The 15,762-nt window shown below is 44.4% G+C and overlaps 6 protein-coding genes across 9 annotated transcripts; 4 read left to right on the forward strand and 2 right to left on the reverse strand.

Annotated features, from left to right (window-relative positions):
* Positions 1-104: 104 nt before the first annotated feature.
* Positions 105-5,255, reverse strand: LOC108613760 (uncharacterized). Its single transcript, XM_018007461.2, has 2 exons — positions 4,044-5,255; positions 105-3,981 (listed from the first exon to the last, which is right to left on the reverse strand). The coding sequence occupies exons 1-2, from the start codon at positions 5,253-5,255 to the stop codon at positions 1,351-1,353; spliced, it is 3,843 nt and encodes a 1,280-aa protein (XP_017862950.1). The 3' UTR covers positions 105-1,350.
* Positions 5,256-5,627: 372 nt separating this feature from the next.
* Positions 5,628-6,938, forward strand: LOC108613835 (thiamine pyrophosphokinase 1). 2 transcript variants are annotated; one of them, XM_089476234.1, is made up of 4 exons: positions 5,628-6,021; positions 6,092-6,160; positions 6,224-6,619; positions 6,682-6,938. In XM_089476234.1, the coding sequence occupies exons 1-4, from the start codon at positions 5,628-5,630 to the stop codon at positions 6,825-6,827; spliced, it is 1,005 nt and encodes a 334-aa protein (XP_089332360.1). In that variant the 3' UTR covers positions 6,828-6,938. The 2 variants fall into 2 exon arrangements, with proteins under 2 accessions (XP_089332360.1, XP_017863069.1); XM_018007580.2 differs by having other exon boundaries at positions 6,092-6,619.
* On the reverse strand, positions 5,803-11,521 carry Blm (Bloom syndrome helicase). Its single transcript, XM_018007385.2, has 4 exons — positions 11,240-11,521; positions 9,167-11,178; positions 8,283-9,105; positions 5,803-8,220 (listed from the first exon to the last, which is right to left on the reverse strand). The coding sequence occupies exons 1-4, from the start codon at positions 11,349-11,351 to the stop codon at positions 6,956-6,958; spliced, it is 4,212 nt and encodes a 1,403-aa protein (XP_017862874.1). The 5' UTR covers positions 11,352-11,521; the 3' UTR covers positions 5,803-6,955.
* A 59-nt stretch (positions 11,522-11,580) lies between these two features.
* Sws1 (SWIM domain containing Srs2 interacting protein 1) lies at positions 11,581-12,430 on the forward strand. Its single transcript, XM_018018153.2, has 2 exons — positions 11,581-11,849; positions 11,906-12,430. Exons 1-2 carry the CDS (start codon positions 11,738-11,740, stop codon positions 12,310-12,312), a joined length of 519 nt encoding a protein of 172 aa, XP_017873642.1. The 5' UTR covers positions 11,581-11,737; the 3' UTR covers positions 12,313-12,430.
* Positions 12,312-13,454, forward strand: Rad1 (Radiation insensitive 1). 2 transcript variants are annotated; one of them, XR_016271579.1, is made up of 3 exons: positions 12,312-12,461; positions 12,519-13,357; positions 13,423-13,454. XR_016271579.1 is itself a non-coding variant. In XM_018007636.2 (2 exons), exons 1-2 carry the CDS (start codon positions 12,312-12,314, stop codon positions 13,242-13,244), a joined length of 876 nt encoding a protein of 291 aa, XP_017863125.1. In that variant the 3' UTR covers positions 13,245-13,454. The 2 variants fall into 2 exon arrangements, 1 of the variants encoding a protein (XP_017863125.1); XM_018007636.2 differs by having other exon boundaries at positions 12,519-13,454.
* On the forward strand, positions 13,368-15,433 carry LOC108613786 (WD repeat-containing protein 55 homolog). 2 transcript variants are annotated; one of them, XM_018007509.2, is made up of 3 exons: positions 13,368-13,508; positions 13,588-13,730; positions 13,800-15,433. In XM_018007509.2, the coding sequence occupies exons 2-3, from the start codon at positions 13,723-13,725 to the stop codon at positions 15,310-15,312; spliced, it is 1,521 nt and encodes a 506-aa protein (XP_017862998.1). In that variant the 5' UTR covers positions 13,368-13,508; positions 13,588-13,722; the 3' UTR covers positions 15,313-15,433. The 2 variants fall into 2 exon arrangements, with proteins under 2 accessions (XP_017862998.1, XP_017863006.1); XM_018007517.2 differs by lacking the exons at positions 13,368-13,508; positions 13,588-13,730 and having other exon boundaries at positions 13,792-15,433.
* Positions 15,434-15,762: the final 329 nt, after the last annotated feature.

Genomic DNA, 15,762 nt, shown 5'->3' on the forward strand with positions numbered 1-15,762 from the left:
TAAATTGGATCACAATCACATTGCAGTGTCAGCTGCTCGATATGTCTGACATTTAAATGTATATAAATATGTATATCAATATACATATTTTTATACTTTTCAAATTGTTTGTCTTTTTTCTTTCCTTTTTTTTTTTTTTTTTTTTTTGTTAACTCGTGTTTGCCAAACCACAACTACACAAACTACAAACATCGTTGATAAATACATATACACGCAGTAAAAATTCAAGAAAAAGAAAACACTTGTGGAATGTTATATGGGTTTTTAGTCGAAATTAATAATAAACGAAAATACTATTACTAATTAATAATAACTCGTGTCAATAAATATTCTTTAAATAATTCGAGTACTTAAGCCCCTCGCCTGATCGGCTGTATGTCATTGAAGTAGTATGTACTGGGTTTACTTTCATTGATAATAATTTTCGATTTATAATCTTATCAGAATATTTGTAGCCATCATCTCACTTTCACTCATGTTACCTTTAGATGTTTAACAGAATGTTAAGAGGTACTCAGGTAACATTACTGTGGACGAACGTATTGCATCCAATTGGTCGAATGATATTCTGCAGTTTTGAGCCAAGTTTGATTCAATAGAGAAACACAAACAATTTTTTGTCATATTCTATTTTCTTATTTATTTTCAGTATATTAACGAAAGGCTAAAGTTAAAACTAAAAAGGGGCTGGAACAAGTTTAAAGCTGATAAAAATCACTAAAAAGATAAAAATACAATTTGTACTCCCCATTTGGAGGAAATAGTCAATTATATAAAATTTGAATTCGTTTTGGAATAAAAAGAATAAATTTTCCTAGAGATATAATTTAATTTAATATTAAATATTAAGTTGCTAATTTTTTTCTGATTTGTGTTTCTAGAACTAATCGAAATAGAGACCAATCATTGTAAAATGAGATACTAGTTAATTGTCATCGAACAAATAACTATAAATTAGGACAAAGTATAGATTGTACTTTGTCAATATATGAATTATTTATGTATCAGTAGCTAATTCAGAAATCTCATAATAATTTCACGGTTAGTTTGTAATGTAATGTATATCTGTATGTGGTACTCGACTGGGAGATTAGGGCATGGTGATAAATAATAAATAGTTGTAGTGTTATTTATAATCTACTTAAGTAATTAAACGAGAATTCTTAAGGAAATTTCAATTCTTATGAGAGTCGTATAACCATAAACTATCTATAAATACTTATGCTCAGTTAGATATATGTATATATATATGTAGTTATAGAGATTTTAAATTGTAAATGGGGTCTCCTATTGGCAGACTTGCAGATTCTGTTGTACACTGGGCTGGCAAGATTTGGCCAGTGTTTCTGTTTAACCTAGCAGATACTGTTCCTCAAACTCCACATCCTCTGCAGCATCGTCTAGCAAATGCGGCGGCAGCGGCATATAGAGTCCACTGTCAGTTGCTTCTCCGCCAACAGCCGGCTGCTGACTATCATCCTCCTCGTCCAATAGCACTTGCATTTGCTTGTCCTGCGCCACTACTTCCGGATGTACGTCGCGTATGTGCTGTTGCAGTTCACGCATACTATGTAATCCGGCAGCCGCCACACCATGACTTACCCCATCCGGCGACTGCTGTTCGCATAGCTGGCAGCGTATATATGCGGCATAGGGCAAATGCTGGAATCGATGCTGCTGCAGCACTCTCAGCTGCTTCGTTTGCAGTTGCTCTTCACAGTCCGTGCAGCGATACAATTCGTCGCCCAGCTTGCGCATGTGCAGCATCTCCCGCTTGCCTAGACCATGATGGATGTTAATGTGCTCTCGCCACAGAGCTTTGCTGCTGGTGGTGAACCCATCACCGCACTGAGGACACATCAAGCGATATGTCGCGACATCGACTGTCTCTTTTGCGAGCATGGGAGGCGGCCTGTCTGGCTGATCCGTTGTATCTTCGTCATTCTCCTGGCCAGTCAACGGCTTGTTGTCGCAACGATTTGTGTCGCGGTTCAAGTGCTTGAAGAACATTTGCTTGCGAACAAACTCCCCGGAGCAGGTTAAGCACTTGAAGGAGCGATAAGGCAGATGTCGGAACTTGTGCGACTGTAGTTGCCCAATGGCGCCCTTAGTGTGCGTCACTGTCACACGCTTATAGCACTCCAGGCACAGATAGTGATGGATGTCAATCTGGCGAAAGTTCAAGCCTATCCTACTATTGTAGTTGTGTACCTCAACGATGTGCTTGCGCCAAAAGGCGTGCGAGTCAAAGTTCTTATTGCACTTAGGACAAAAATAGGTGATGAAGTCCAGATCCACGGCATTGTGATACGATATACTATCCTCTAATGTGTTGAGTCCAGCGGGTCTCGTCGGCAACACGCCCGGCTGTGGCTTGAGCGTGCGACTGCTACTGGGAGTAGGTGAGGCAGAACCTGTGACGGTGGCAGCAGTGGCTTGCGTATCCCCATCCTTATCCTTATGCTTGTGCTGCTCGTGGCCATTCTGGGACTTTTGGTGCTGGTCCCGCCAAGATGAGGGCTCCCGTTCATAGATGTTGTGCCGCGTACGCAGATGCGCTGCGATGTTGGGCTTATGATTGTAGCAGGTGCCACACACCAGGCACTTCAGATACAGCCGATAAGGCAAATGACGAAAATGATGATCCTGCAAGCCTTTCAGCTTAGAATTGCACACAACATCCTTGCAAAGGGTGCACTGATAGCGATATTTGTCCAGCTGGCGCATATTTAAATACTGCCGTTTGTCGAAGTTGTGCTCCTCGTTGATGTGGCGACGCCACTCGAACTGTGTCTTGTAGGCTTTGCCGCACGACGGGCACAGGAATATATAATTCTGCTCTATGGTGGAAGCTCCCGAGGTGTTCTTTACAGGCAAACTAGCTGCAGTGGTTGAAACGGCCACCGGCACTGCAGCAGCCTCCTCCGTGGGCTCCGCATTGTCAAACTTTTTGGCACTGTATTGCGTGTCCATAAAATCATGTTCCTCGCTGATGTGCGTCTTTAATGCGATCTGTGTGGCAAATAGCGAGCCACAGTCTACGCATTTATAACGATTCTGATTAGGAATTGGTGCAGGAGCGACAGCAGTAGGTGCTTGCGGCTGGCGTCCCATTAAACCACTGGTGCTGCCTAGGGCGTAGTCATCGTCGTCCGCTTGCATTTGCTCGCCGAAATCGTTCTCATCATTTATATTGTTGTTACTAGGCGGTGATTGCTCCTCATCCAAATATATAATCTCATATGTCTCATTGGCCACGGTGACGATTTGCTTGCGCGGCGTGTGAGATTTGTTTGGCGTCAATGGTGCAACACCTGCTCCTGATCCAACTACTTTGCGCGGCTCGTAGCCCACACGATGGTATGTTGCCAAGTGTTTGACAAGACCCTTTCTATCCGTGTAGGACTTGTGGCATTTGCGGCATCGCGCGTACGCTTTGTAGGGCAAATGTGTTATCCTGTGCTGCTGGGCATTCTGTATGCCATAGGCATTTGTTATGATCTTCTCGCATTCGGTGCACTTCAACTGGCGATCGTTGATCACCTCGAAATTCAACTTGGTCAAATCATTCATGCCATGCACTTGTACAACATGGGTGCGCCAATGTTTCTTCTCTATAAACTCTCTGCCGCACTGCGGACAAAGATAATCAATATGCGGTTCGTACATATCATCGCTACCGATGCGACCACCACGGCGAGGCACATCGTCCCAATGCAATGAAGTCTCATCATCGCAGCTAATGCCAGGATTCTCCTCACACTCATCACCCACACTGGATATAGCCAATGGCTGCGGTTGCTCCTCCTCTTCGTTCTCAGGCATTAGGGTTTCCAAATTATGCTGTTTAAGAAGATGCGTTATAGCTTCATGATGCTCTGTAAAGCCCTTATAGCACAGCTTGCAACGCATCCATTCCGGTTGTGGCAAGTGGCTGAACTTGTGTGTGCGCAGTGTCTTAATGGTGTTCGGGATAACAAACTGAATAGAGAAAAAATATGGCAATATAAAGCAATCTCTGATATAACCATACCAAGTCTCACCTGCTTGCACTCGAGGCACTGCATTTGCATATCCACGCAGCGAAAGTTCAGCCCCCTTCGACTGACGTAATCGTGTACAAATTCAATGTGCTGACTCCATTGGGCGTGTGTATCACAATCGGTGCCACAATCCGGACACATATAGTGTATATAGTCCTCGCAAATATCCGCTGCACCGCTGCCATTAGCTCCCACAGAAGTGGTACGCTTCTTTACAGCCGCTTGGTTGGAAGTGTGACTGTACTCATCTTCGAAATCATGATGGGACTCTTGAGCTGCCTCCGCGCTGCCTTCCGTTCCCAACACCTCGTTTTTAACCTCAATGCCATCTTCGTCATGAACCTGTCCGTAATGTTCGCGGTGCTGCTCGATTCGCGGCTCACGAACACGCGTCTTGCGTCCGGCACTCAGTTTGCCACCACGCATCATGGCCACCACTTCATCACAGTGCACCATTCGAAGATGTACCATCAGGTCCTGCCTGTATTTGTACTCGCGCTTGCATATGTGGCACTTGGTGCACCTAAATGGCAAATGTGTAAACTTGTGCTTCAGCAAATTCTCTCTGCTGTGCATCGCGATGCGCTTGTTGCACTCCAGGCAGCGGTGATACAACTTGTCAATGGCCACGAAATTTAGACCTCGTCGGGTATTGTACTGATGCATCTGATTCATATGACGCTTCCACATGTCCTGCTGCCTATACTCTGCGCCGCAAGCGGGGCATATATAAGTAACGCCGAGTTCATAATTGATGGGCACGCCGTTCTCATCAGTGGCATTGATCTGTGAGGTTGTTGGCCGTGTGGACGGTGTACCTGCACCGCCACGAGCCACCATCGGCTGAGAGCTGAACGACGCTGGCAACGACTGGCGGTGCTGGGGTCGGATGGCCGGACCCGTTGGCATTGGGGGTTGAAGGGGGACCGCCGTTTGCCTGGGCAACGGTTCCAGTTCTGGTTCCGCAATGCTAACAATGGGCTCTAGCTCAAAATCAAATATGGCATCGTCATCGGGCTCGTGTCCTTTTTGTTTGCTGCCCCTTTCGTCGGCCGAGCACTCATCCTCTTCAGCCTCCTGTTCTTCCTCCTCCTCTTCTCCCATAAACTCGTCTGCAAGCGCGTTATCGCCATTATTATGGCCCTCCATCTCACCACCACCTTCATCGAAATCTGCTGAAAACATTGACGTCCACAGATCCATACCTTCCATTTTTGGGAAGCTGTTTGCAGCTCGTGCGTGTGTGTGTGCCGTTTTATAAGAACTAGTTTTTGTATTCAAATCTTAATCACAAACTTTCAACACCATTTTATTTGTACAATCTTCCTTGTAATACCTATGTTGTTCTCGTACACACGACCATTTAAACTTATATTTTATTTCTTTCATTTTACCCAAATGATTGGCATTTTTATATTGCGAAAATTCAAAATGAATCTTTTTTAGTCTGCAAAAATCAGAGCCATTTTGTTTGCGGCGTTGCAGAGTTGCAAGCCGCTTATAATCGGTTTGTTGACGGCGTTGATTTATTGACGCAAAGTCTGTAGTCGTTATTAATGTCGCTTTTTTAAATTAAATAGTAAAATGCCAAGTCGTGCCAAGCATATTATATCAAATTTTATGAGTTTCGTACGAATTAACGGCACGCGCTGCCGTAAGATGGCAGCAGGGGCAGCTATCAAAAATGCCCTTTTCAAATTATTGCGCGGCGCAGGCACCACCTTGGCGTTGCCAGACTGCAGTTCTTTTTGCAGACAAGCTGGCACCATCTGTAGACTCCCTCGCAACTATTGTACAAAAACAACTATTGGATTTCGACAGCAAATGGACCACACGATACCCCCGAAAGAGTACAAATGGACACCTGGAAATCTTATTAGTGACAACTTTAAACTTGGTTCCAATGGCCATGTTTGCATTGTGCTCAATCGACAAATTCAGGTTCCACCTCACGTGGTCAAACTGTTATGGAAGAACGGTAAATGTGAAAATGAACATAATCAAAACATAAGTTTTTCAAATAAGGACGCCCAATATTCTGTTTACAGCGACCTTGCGGTGTGCCGTCGATGGAGGATCCAATCACTTGAAAAACTTTATCATATCACAGACAGACGGTAAGAAAAATAGCAAAGGTGAAACTGCGGCGAGCGACATTGAACCACCAGATCTGATAACAGGCGATTTTGATTCAATTACGGAAGATACGATTGAATATTTTAAGGGAATACCGAAAATAAGCACACCCGATCAGGATGCTACAGATTTTACCAAAGCCTTCGCAGTTCTACAGCCTGTCATGGTACAGCGCAAGGTTAAGGATGTGGTAGTGTTTCATGATTGCTCTGGTCGACTAGACCAGGTGATGGCCAACCTGAATACACTGTTCAAAGTGCAGAAAGAAAATTGTAATGTATACCTTCTGAGCGGTGATTCTATCACGTGGCTGCTGCGACCAGGCAAACATACTATACAGGTGCCTGTTGACCTGGTCACCAGTCAGCGCTGGTGCTCTCTAATACCTGTTGGCAGAACTGCTCACAATGTGACCACACAGGGTCTCAAGTGGAACTTATGTAAGTGTGTCGTGAGTACCCGATTGCCCATAGATACCTTAATGTACTCCTTTCATTTGTAGATCATGCACAATTGGAATTTGGTGGTATGGTCAGTACTTCGAATACCTATTCCACGGAGTTTGTGCAGGTGGAGACTGACAGCAATTTGATATGGTCCATGGGTGCTTATGATTTCGAGGAGAAATTGCGTTCGATCATCAAATAAATTGGCATCGTATGATTTTTTTTTTCTAATAAGAAATGCCGCTTGGAGACTTAAAAATTAGTATAGCTTAAGCTTGTTGTTGTTGGTTAACAAAGTGACAAAACAAAAACATGTTTATTGTTCTTCTGCTACCGCGATCCGGGCATCGGCATCAATTGAAAGCCGGTGCTGGTGCCCGTTTTCTTACCCAACCAACTGGACGCACCGGTGGCAGCACCTCTCCTGGATGCCGCTCCTCGACTGCTGCTGCTGGCACCTCGGGTGCTTCTCACCGGCGTCGCTTTTTTGCGCGGTGATGCGGTGCCCTTGTTGCGCTTGATAGTGGTTGTGGCCCGTCCGCGCCAAGCCCGCTTACGCTTGCCGCCACGCATTCCACCCGCCGATCCACCACTTCCCTGTGATGCCGCCGCCTGTCCCCAGTCATCATCATCACCACCTTGAGCCGCCCACGATGCACGAGCGCTACTTGAAGTTTGGGGAGTCGCAGCAGCCGCAGCAGCTTCAGCTGCTTCAGCGGCCTCTAAGTCGTACATGACCTGCAAGCATTCCTTCTCTGAGGCATATCCGCTGGTTATCTCCAGCAACTTGGCTCCGTATTTATCGAAATTGGCTTTGGTTACGTGTGGTATGGCGCACATGTCCTTCTCTGTAGTTGGGAGCTGCTCGGCCATGGCCTTGAGGGCCTGCATATTCATAATACTAGCCATGGTCACATTACGTGCAGCGGCTATGGTGCGGCACAGATCGAGCAGATCTGCATAACAGCGTTCGTGTAGATTACTTATTTCGGGCCTTCCGGCTGCAGCTGGTTCAGAGACACTGGCCACCGTCTTAGAGCCACCGCTACTCTCCTTGCGTGACAAAGCGAATTCGATTTTCGGTGTGCCATTCATAAGCGATGTTATGTTATTGCCTAGATAAATATACGCCTGAGGAATGTCCTTTGTAAAGATAAGATCCTCCTTTAGATAATCGTGCAACACCATATGCCGCAGTAAACGCTGTACATCCGTCTTGTCCCAGTCTTTTAGAGCGCCATGATGCGGTGTTTTATTGTGTCCAAAATCAACAATCTTCTTGATCATAGAGCCTTTCAGTACATCGGCTATATGGAGCAGTGTGAAGCGTGACCGTCCGCTGCACAATTCCCGCACAGCACACGCAGCTTTGCGACATTGCTCCAAGGCATCAATCTGCTTATATGTGCGCTTCTTCAGGCAATTATCACAAGCGGTACGCCGATCCTCCAGGCACTGTTCGCTTGTGAAATGCTCACCAAAGTAATCCAACTGCTGAGCACGGCGGCAATCGGTAATATTCTCACAATAGCCAACAATGCGATTCAGATTTTCAATGTGTATCTTCTTGACGTGATACTGAAGAGCTCGATCAGCTGCAATGGAGCAAGTAGTGAATTTTTTATTGTGATCTTTGTACTCAAGCTCCAACACTTACCATCCATCATCTTCTTAAGGCGCTGCATATCGCTATAGTTATAGTAAAGGATACAGTCGGCTATTTCTCCATCACGCCCTGCGCGACCCGCCTCTTGATAATAGCCTTCGATAGACTTGGGCAGCGAATAATGCAGGACAAAGCGCACATCGGGCTTATCTATGCCCATGCCAAAGGCGATTGTGGCGCATATTACCCGCACCTTGTTCGTTATCCAATCCTTTTGGCGGGACTCTCGAACCACGTCCGTCAAGCCGGCATGATAGGATAACGCTCGAATGCCCACAGCGCACATTTTCTTCGCCACCTCGTCGCATTCCTTCCGCGAAAGACAATAGATAATGCCGCTGGCGGTCGCAGGTCGTGACTGTATAAAGTTGCGCATATCGTCCAGCGTAGAGGCTCCCTTCTTGGGTAGCACCTGATAACGTAAATTCCGTCTATTGAAGCTGGACAAAAACCATTTGCAATGCGTCAGATTCAGCTGCTGCAAAATGTCTTGGCGCACGCGAGGTGTCGCTGTGGCAGTTAGCGCCATTGTTGGCACATTGGGAAAGCGCTTACGCAGAATGCCCAGCTTCTTGTAGTCGGGCCGAAAATCATGGCCCCATTGGGACACGCAATGAGCCTCGTCTATGACAAAACGACTGATATAATTATTGGCGTTCAGTTGGTCCAATGTATCCTGGAAACGCGGCGAGCTGGAAATTTTTTCTGGTGTAACGTATAGTAGCTTTACCAGTGGTGGGTGACTTTCTAAGTCTCTGTATATAGTCATCACCTCGTCCAAAGACTGATCACCGGAAATACTCTTGGCGCAGATCTGTAATGGATATAAATATGATTAATTACATTGATTCGCATGCCCTTCCCACTTTACTCACATCTAGCGACGACAGCTTGCTGACCTGATCAAAGATCAGAGATTTTAGTGGACTTATGACTATGGTAACGCCCTCTGTGAGAATCGCGGGTAGCTGGTAACACAAGGATTTGCCGCCACCCGTCGGCATAAGGACAAAGCAATCATTGCCCAGAAGTGCTGCGTTTATAACCTGCAATTGATTGGGTCGAAAGCTCTTCAGACCAAAGCTAAAGCTAAGTGCCTGCATCAGACGTGTGGAGTGCTCATATTTCTGGCCATCGAACTCGCCAGTAATGCCATCGTTATGTACATTGGAATGGAAATTAGCCTCGATCTTCTGAGCTGTCACCGCTACTGCTGCATTTGTAGCTCCGCTTGTACTAGACGTAGCCTTGGGCTGGACTTCGACCCTCGCGTTGGAAGTCAAGTCAATGGTTTGCGACGCCAGTATATGGGCCTGCTCAAACAGCGCCTCATCGTACTCTGGAAAGCCGTCATCATCAAGAACAACCGTTGGAGCCTGGCTGGCGGTTTGTAAACTCTTTGCTGGTGGCTGCTTAATAGCTTCGAAATCAGCATAGGCATAGTTATTAAATTCCGATTTTCGTCCCTTCAACGCCTCGTGCTCCTCGCGTATTTGCTTCATTGTCTCCTCAAAATCATCGTCGGACTCAATAACAGTTGTGGGTTTGTCTGGGGCAGCTAATACAACAGGGGAAGGGCATTGTGTGGAGCTGAATATTTCGCCCTCATCGAGTCGCATTGTCTGAGCTAAATAATCATCCTCGTCGGACTCTGTTGGACCATCCACAGCCACTAGGTCATCCAAATCATCAGGTGGGCCATTTGTATAGTTTGTATTTGAAGATGTTTTTGTTGTTGTTGGTTTTCTGGTAGTCATTAAGACCAAATCGTTTACCTCTTCCTCGTTCGGTTCCTCTGACGGACATGTTGCATGGCTGTAAGGCGTTTCTGTCGGCGTGTGATGCTGCTCTGCCTGGATCTCGCGTTCCTCTTGCTCCAGTGCATCAAAGTCTGGCTCTTCCGGTTGCACATTGCGCTCTTGACGCCTGCGCTCTATTTGTCGTTCCAGGAGTTGTGTACGCGCCTTAAACTTTTGACGCATGACTTTCAGCTTGAGAAAAGTGTTTGCCTCGAAGCCATCGATTTCATTAAACTGCACGGCGGGTATCTGATCAATCACCTCGCAGTACTTCTCCATTAACTCTATGTACTTGCTCTTGTACATGCCCATTGTGCTCCTTAGCATTGTCTCATTCTGTTGTCCAATGTCGGTCTTGGCCATTCCTATATCATACTGGCCCAAATCTCGCAAATAGTCAGCCAGGGTATTATCAAACACTATCTTAAGTCTGGGCCTGACCGTTGCTGGCTCAGCTGATGGCTTCTCTGTGTTGCCCACTAGGGAACCTGGAGTATTCGATTCGGTTGAAGATGGGGCCGACTTACTGGGCAACACGAATAGTTGAGTGGGCGTGTCAGATAGGGGCTCCTCTTTGACGTCTTTTTTCACCATTTTATCAAAACTGTCGTCCAGAGTGTTGCTGGAACTCGAGCTGTTTATTTTCGATGATCCAATGCCATTCAATTCAGCGCATTTGTTTGGAGATTGCGACAGCGAAAGTGTTTTGCGTGGAGATTCGGACAATTTATTTATATGGCCATTGAGCTTTGATAAAGTCGCTTGGTAAGATGCATCCTGCCTGAGCACCTCATCAAAGTTATCAAAGTTCAAACTCCCAGCCACGATTGCCTTCGCGGGCGACTGTTGCTTGTTCACAGAATTTGTTGGCAGTGGAGCTAGTGGCGACTGGTTGGCATTTTGAAAGCTGTACCTTTTGATAAGCGCACTGCCATTGGCATCTTTGTCAGGCGCCTTATTCGTAACTGTCGCAGTAGTAGACGATGGCACTTGGCTTTGAGTCTGTGCATCATCTTCATCGGATGACGATGAGTCGAGATAAATGGGATTATAAAACTTTGCCTTTGCTGTCCTTGCTGCTAAAATATCTAAGACAAAAAGACAGTTTCACATTATTCTATTATTCATTTGAAAATATATATGAAGTACTTTTTCTTGCGGGCTTCGTAAGTTGGCTCGATTGACTCTGGCTGTTGCTGTCCAGACCAAGGAATGCAGACATTGTCAGCTGTTTGTTCTGATTAGCGGCCTTTCTAGACATTATGTTAGCTTGTGCACAATTCTAAGCATTTATAAAACTAAATTTAGTGAACACGAATATGTAAACAAACATATATAAAATAAAAAACGCGGGCAAAAGTCATCCTTTTATTTTACTTGAATAGAGTTGCCAGAATTTTGCAATCAAGCAAGGAAGGGATCAAAATATATCGAAATTCAGTAAGTAGAAAAATAGTTGTATTTCTTGTTGTTTGCAAATAAGACATTAGATAATAAAGTCCAATCGATTCTATTTGAATAAACCAGCTTTAACGAATAGCAGAGGTCAAAATCTTTGACTAACAAATTTAAGAGCACTTATCGAAAATTGCGCGGCAATTCATAAATCGATATCTGCGAATCAAGATTAATTATTTGCATATACAAATGCCGCTTGATAATGTGGTGTTGATAAAAACAGACGATCTGTTTATACCAGGCTTGGTGCATCAGGTTTTTAATAAGTATAAACGCAATAATGGTATACTTTTAACTAAAGGTAATCAACACTTTCCGTTTTCCTCTACATAGCTATAACGATTATTTTCATTATAGGGGAACGCTCGCAGCTATTTTCAGAGTTAAGCGCCTTGTTGGGAGACGGTCTTCTGCAGCGCGCATTACACATACTTGATGAGTGGAACTTTATCACCTACTACACATCAGACCGCTATCGCAGTATAGTGGAATTGACTAGCAAGCGAAACTTGGCACATGTTGTGCGCGTTGTACCTGGTGTTAATTATTGCAAGTGCCGCTACTTCCAACGTTTTGTGTTGCAATTGCAAGAAGCAGGAGAGCAGGATCACCGAAAGGAGAAACTGAGCAGCAATCAAGTTTCCTTTACGTGTGAGCACATATTGGCACAGTGTTTGAATCAGCTATTACATCCAGAACCGCGGACTCAGATCTTGACACTTGATCAGTTTAGGTATTTTCACATTGATATCTATGAGGATTGATGCAGCATTCGAAAGTGCTGTACGAGAAGGGCATCATTAAAAACCGTAAAATGTTAACACAATCACAATATGAAAACTATAAACTGGTGTGTCGCTTGGAGCACATCAAGACCTTATACTCATCCATCAAGGCGATTTGTTTTAGTGATGTAAAAGTCTACTACTATTATGTTTATACATTTTTCATCAAGTATTTTATGTTACAGTTCGGTACTCTGCAAGCCAGTGAAGATGGGCTACTCATCACGGTGGAGCAGGGCAAATCCATACAGGCCACATTGTTTATAGCTCCAGCATTTTTTGCCGAATTTAAGGTCGACGGCTCGCCGAGCTTCAGTGTGAAGATGAATGTGCTGGCGGAGTGCCTGAGCCTGTTTGGTCTCTCAGATTGCAGTATTAAAATACTGTATAAGGGCGAAGGTGCACCATTGCTGCTGTTGTTAGAGCCTCACGATGACGATCAGGTTAGCACAGAGTGCTCCATTAAAACTACCAATGTGGAGGAGCCAATGGAGTATGACCTGGATGCAAATAGTTCTAGTTTGAACACCATATTTATGCGAGGCCCAGATTTATCCAACATCTTTCATGAGCTGGACAAAGCAGCAGATGAATTCGAATTTACCATATCACCGTTAAAGCCACATTTCAAAATCATCACTTTGGGTGTCATGCAAGCAGAGTCCAGCGTAGAGGTGGCCAAGTCAAGTGATATGGTTATATTGTTCAACTGTCGCGCGACAACGGTGGCGAGATACAAAAGTCAGCAAATAAAGCTGACAAACAAAGCCATGCAGGTGGCCTCAAAGGTGGCAATAAAAACTGATGCCAGCGGGCTGCTGGAGATGCATTTCATGATGCAGTGCGATGATCAGGAGGAGATGTATGTTCGATTTTTCATTACACCATTGTTAGAAGTTGACGGCAATTGAAATAACGATTTCACGGCCATCTGGCAACACTGTAGAGTTCTATTTCATTTTCTTATAATACCCTGTATACAAAATGTATGGCAAGGGCAAGCGATAACCAGAGGTCAAAATGTGTGAGTATAATAATTATGTACATGTAAACATCATCCCTAGTTAAATAATATTAAAATTCCTGCAGCTTAAACAATTAAATATTTCTCTGAACATTAATATCACATATTACCTTGATTGCAACTGTCAGGCCTTTTGGAATCTGTTCCATATGTGAGTACAGGGTGTGACATGGCATAAATTGTAACTTGTTACCGTATTACTGTTACTGTTGTTGTTGCCATGCCATCAGCTGTGTGCGCCAGGCATGTGTTTTGTTGTATGCGGTGCTTCCTCTTGCTATTCTTGGGTTTGGGTTGTTCTGGCGGAAAAAAGCGTGCTCAGTCTAATAAAACCAGGAAAATTTTGATTTTAGGTGATTCCTACTATGCTTACGTAAGTATTTAGTTATTTTTCGAAGAAATAATAATGAATTCAATTAAATATTATCCACGTGATGCACAGGCATGAGTGTTTCAAGACTCCAGCAGATGAAGATGAACTCGATGACATTGATGACGATATGGTAGTTGGTGTAATAGCTGAAATTGAACAGGAGGTACTCAACGAATCCGAAAGTGACGACGACGAATACGATTTGGCAGACATGGGGGGTCCAGAGCCAGAACGAAATGATGGTAACATCAGCTCTAACGAGAGCATCAGCAGCGATGGCAGCTTCGATCCGAATGCGGAAGACACTGACTCCGATGATTCAATGTTGGATGAGGCCGCAACGGCCGGCGCAAGCATTGCCAAGCGACGTAAGGAGCAAAATGCAATGGATGGAGCGGGGCCCAGTGGTTCAGGTCCCAGTGGATCTGGTGATTATTCACATTTGGATGAGGACGATGAGACGGATGAGACTGTCCGTGCTATCATTGCAGCTATAAAGAAACCACGCAGTGCTCCCCCAGAGATTAGACTGGAGGATTTCATTACAGACATCTGCTTCCATCCAGAGCGAGATATTATCGCCCTGGCGACCATAATTGGTGATGTACATCTGTACGAATATGGCAATGAGGAGAACAAACTGTTACGTTCAATTGAAGTGCATGCAAAGGCCTGTCGAGACGTTGAGTTCACCGAGGATGGACGCAGTTTGATTACGTGCTCGAAGGACAAGTGCGTCATGGTCACCGACATGGAAACAGAGAAACTAAAAAAATTGTATGAAACAGCACATGATGATGCCATCAACAAATTGCATGTGCTCGATGAGCGTCTATTCGCCACCGGGGATGATGCCGGCACAGTAAAGCTTTGGGATTTTCGCACCAAAGATGCCATATTCGAACTGAAAGAGGTGGAGGATCAGATAACCCAAATGCTAACTAACGATCAGAATAAACTGCTGTTGGCAACCAGTGCCGATGGCTATTTGACCACCTTTAATATTGGTGCTCGGAAGTTATATGTACAATCGGAGCCGTATGAGGAGGAGTTGAACTGCATGGGAATTTATCGGGGCAGCTCTAAGTTGGTGGTGGGTACCTCTAAGGGACGCCTTTACACCTACAATTGGGGCTACTTTGGCTACCATTGCGACATGTACCCGGGCATCAAAAGTCCCATAAGTCTGATGATACCCATTACGGACCGAATTGCCTGCGTAGCTGGCGAGGATGGTAATATACGTGCCTGTCATATTGCTCCCTATCGCAATCTGGGCGTTGTGGGCCAGCACAATATGCCTATTGAATCGCTGGACATCAATAGCAGTGGTGAGTTATTGGCATCTTCATCGCACAACAACGATGTGCGCTTCTGGAACGTCAAATATTTCGAGGACTTTGGCGACATTAAATACAATGAGAAGCACAACGCCTACAAGGATAAGCGACACAATTTGCCGTCATCGAAGTGCACAAATGCCTCCGACTTCTTTGCCGATATGACCAAGGAGCAGGACGATGACGACAATGACGATGGTGGAAATAACACTACAGCAGCTGGGTCCAATAATGTTACCTAGATGCTACCAGTCATTCATTATAAATATATATCATTGTTAAACATTTCTTAACAATTTTTAGCTATAGTATTGTAAGACCTTGTGCTGTAAAGGCTTAAATAAAAGTTAGCATGTACCTAAATACATACCAGTTCATCGAATTTTTAGATTGATAAATATATAGAAATATATCTGCTCTAAAACGTGTTAAAAGATTGGACTGGAAACCGATAATCGATTTTATTTAAGTGAGCTACATTATTTAAATGAAAATATTAAACGAAATCTTATGGATTCCTGCAGCATACCGGATTCTCAATAAGTTTTATCGCACAGCTTTCTTAGCTGAGCGATTGTAATCTTTTAATCCTTCATGCAGAATGTCCTTCATATCTAAATTCAAAACACATTTTAATTTTCATTTTATTATTTGTATTTGATTTGCAATTCAAGTTTATCAATATATCATTA

The sequence above is a fragment of the Drosophila arizonae genome, chromosome 2 (genome assembly GCF_054131065.1).
Source record: "Drosophila arizonae isolate 15081-1271.41 chromosome 2, UAZ_ARI_1.0, whole genome shotgun sequence".
In the NCBI taxonomy this organism is placed as follows: Eukaryota; Metazoa; Arthropoda; class Insecta; order Diptera; family Drosophilidae; genus Drosophila; species Drosophila arizonae.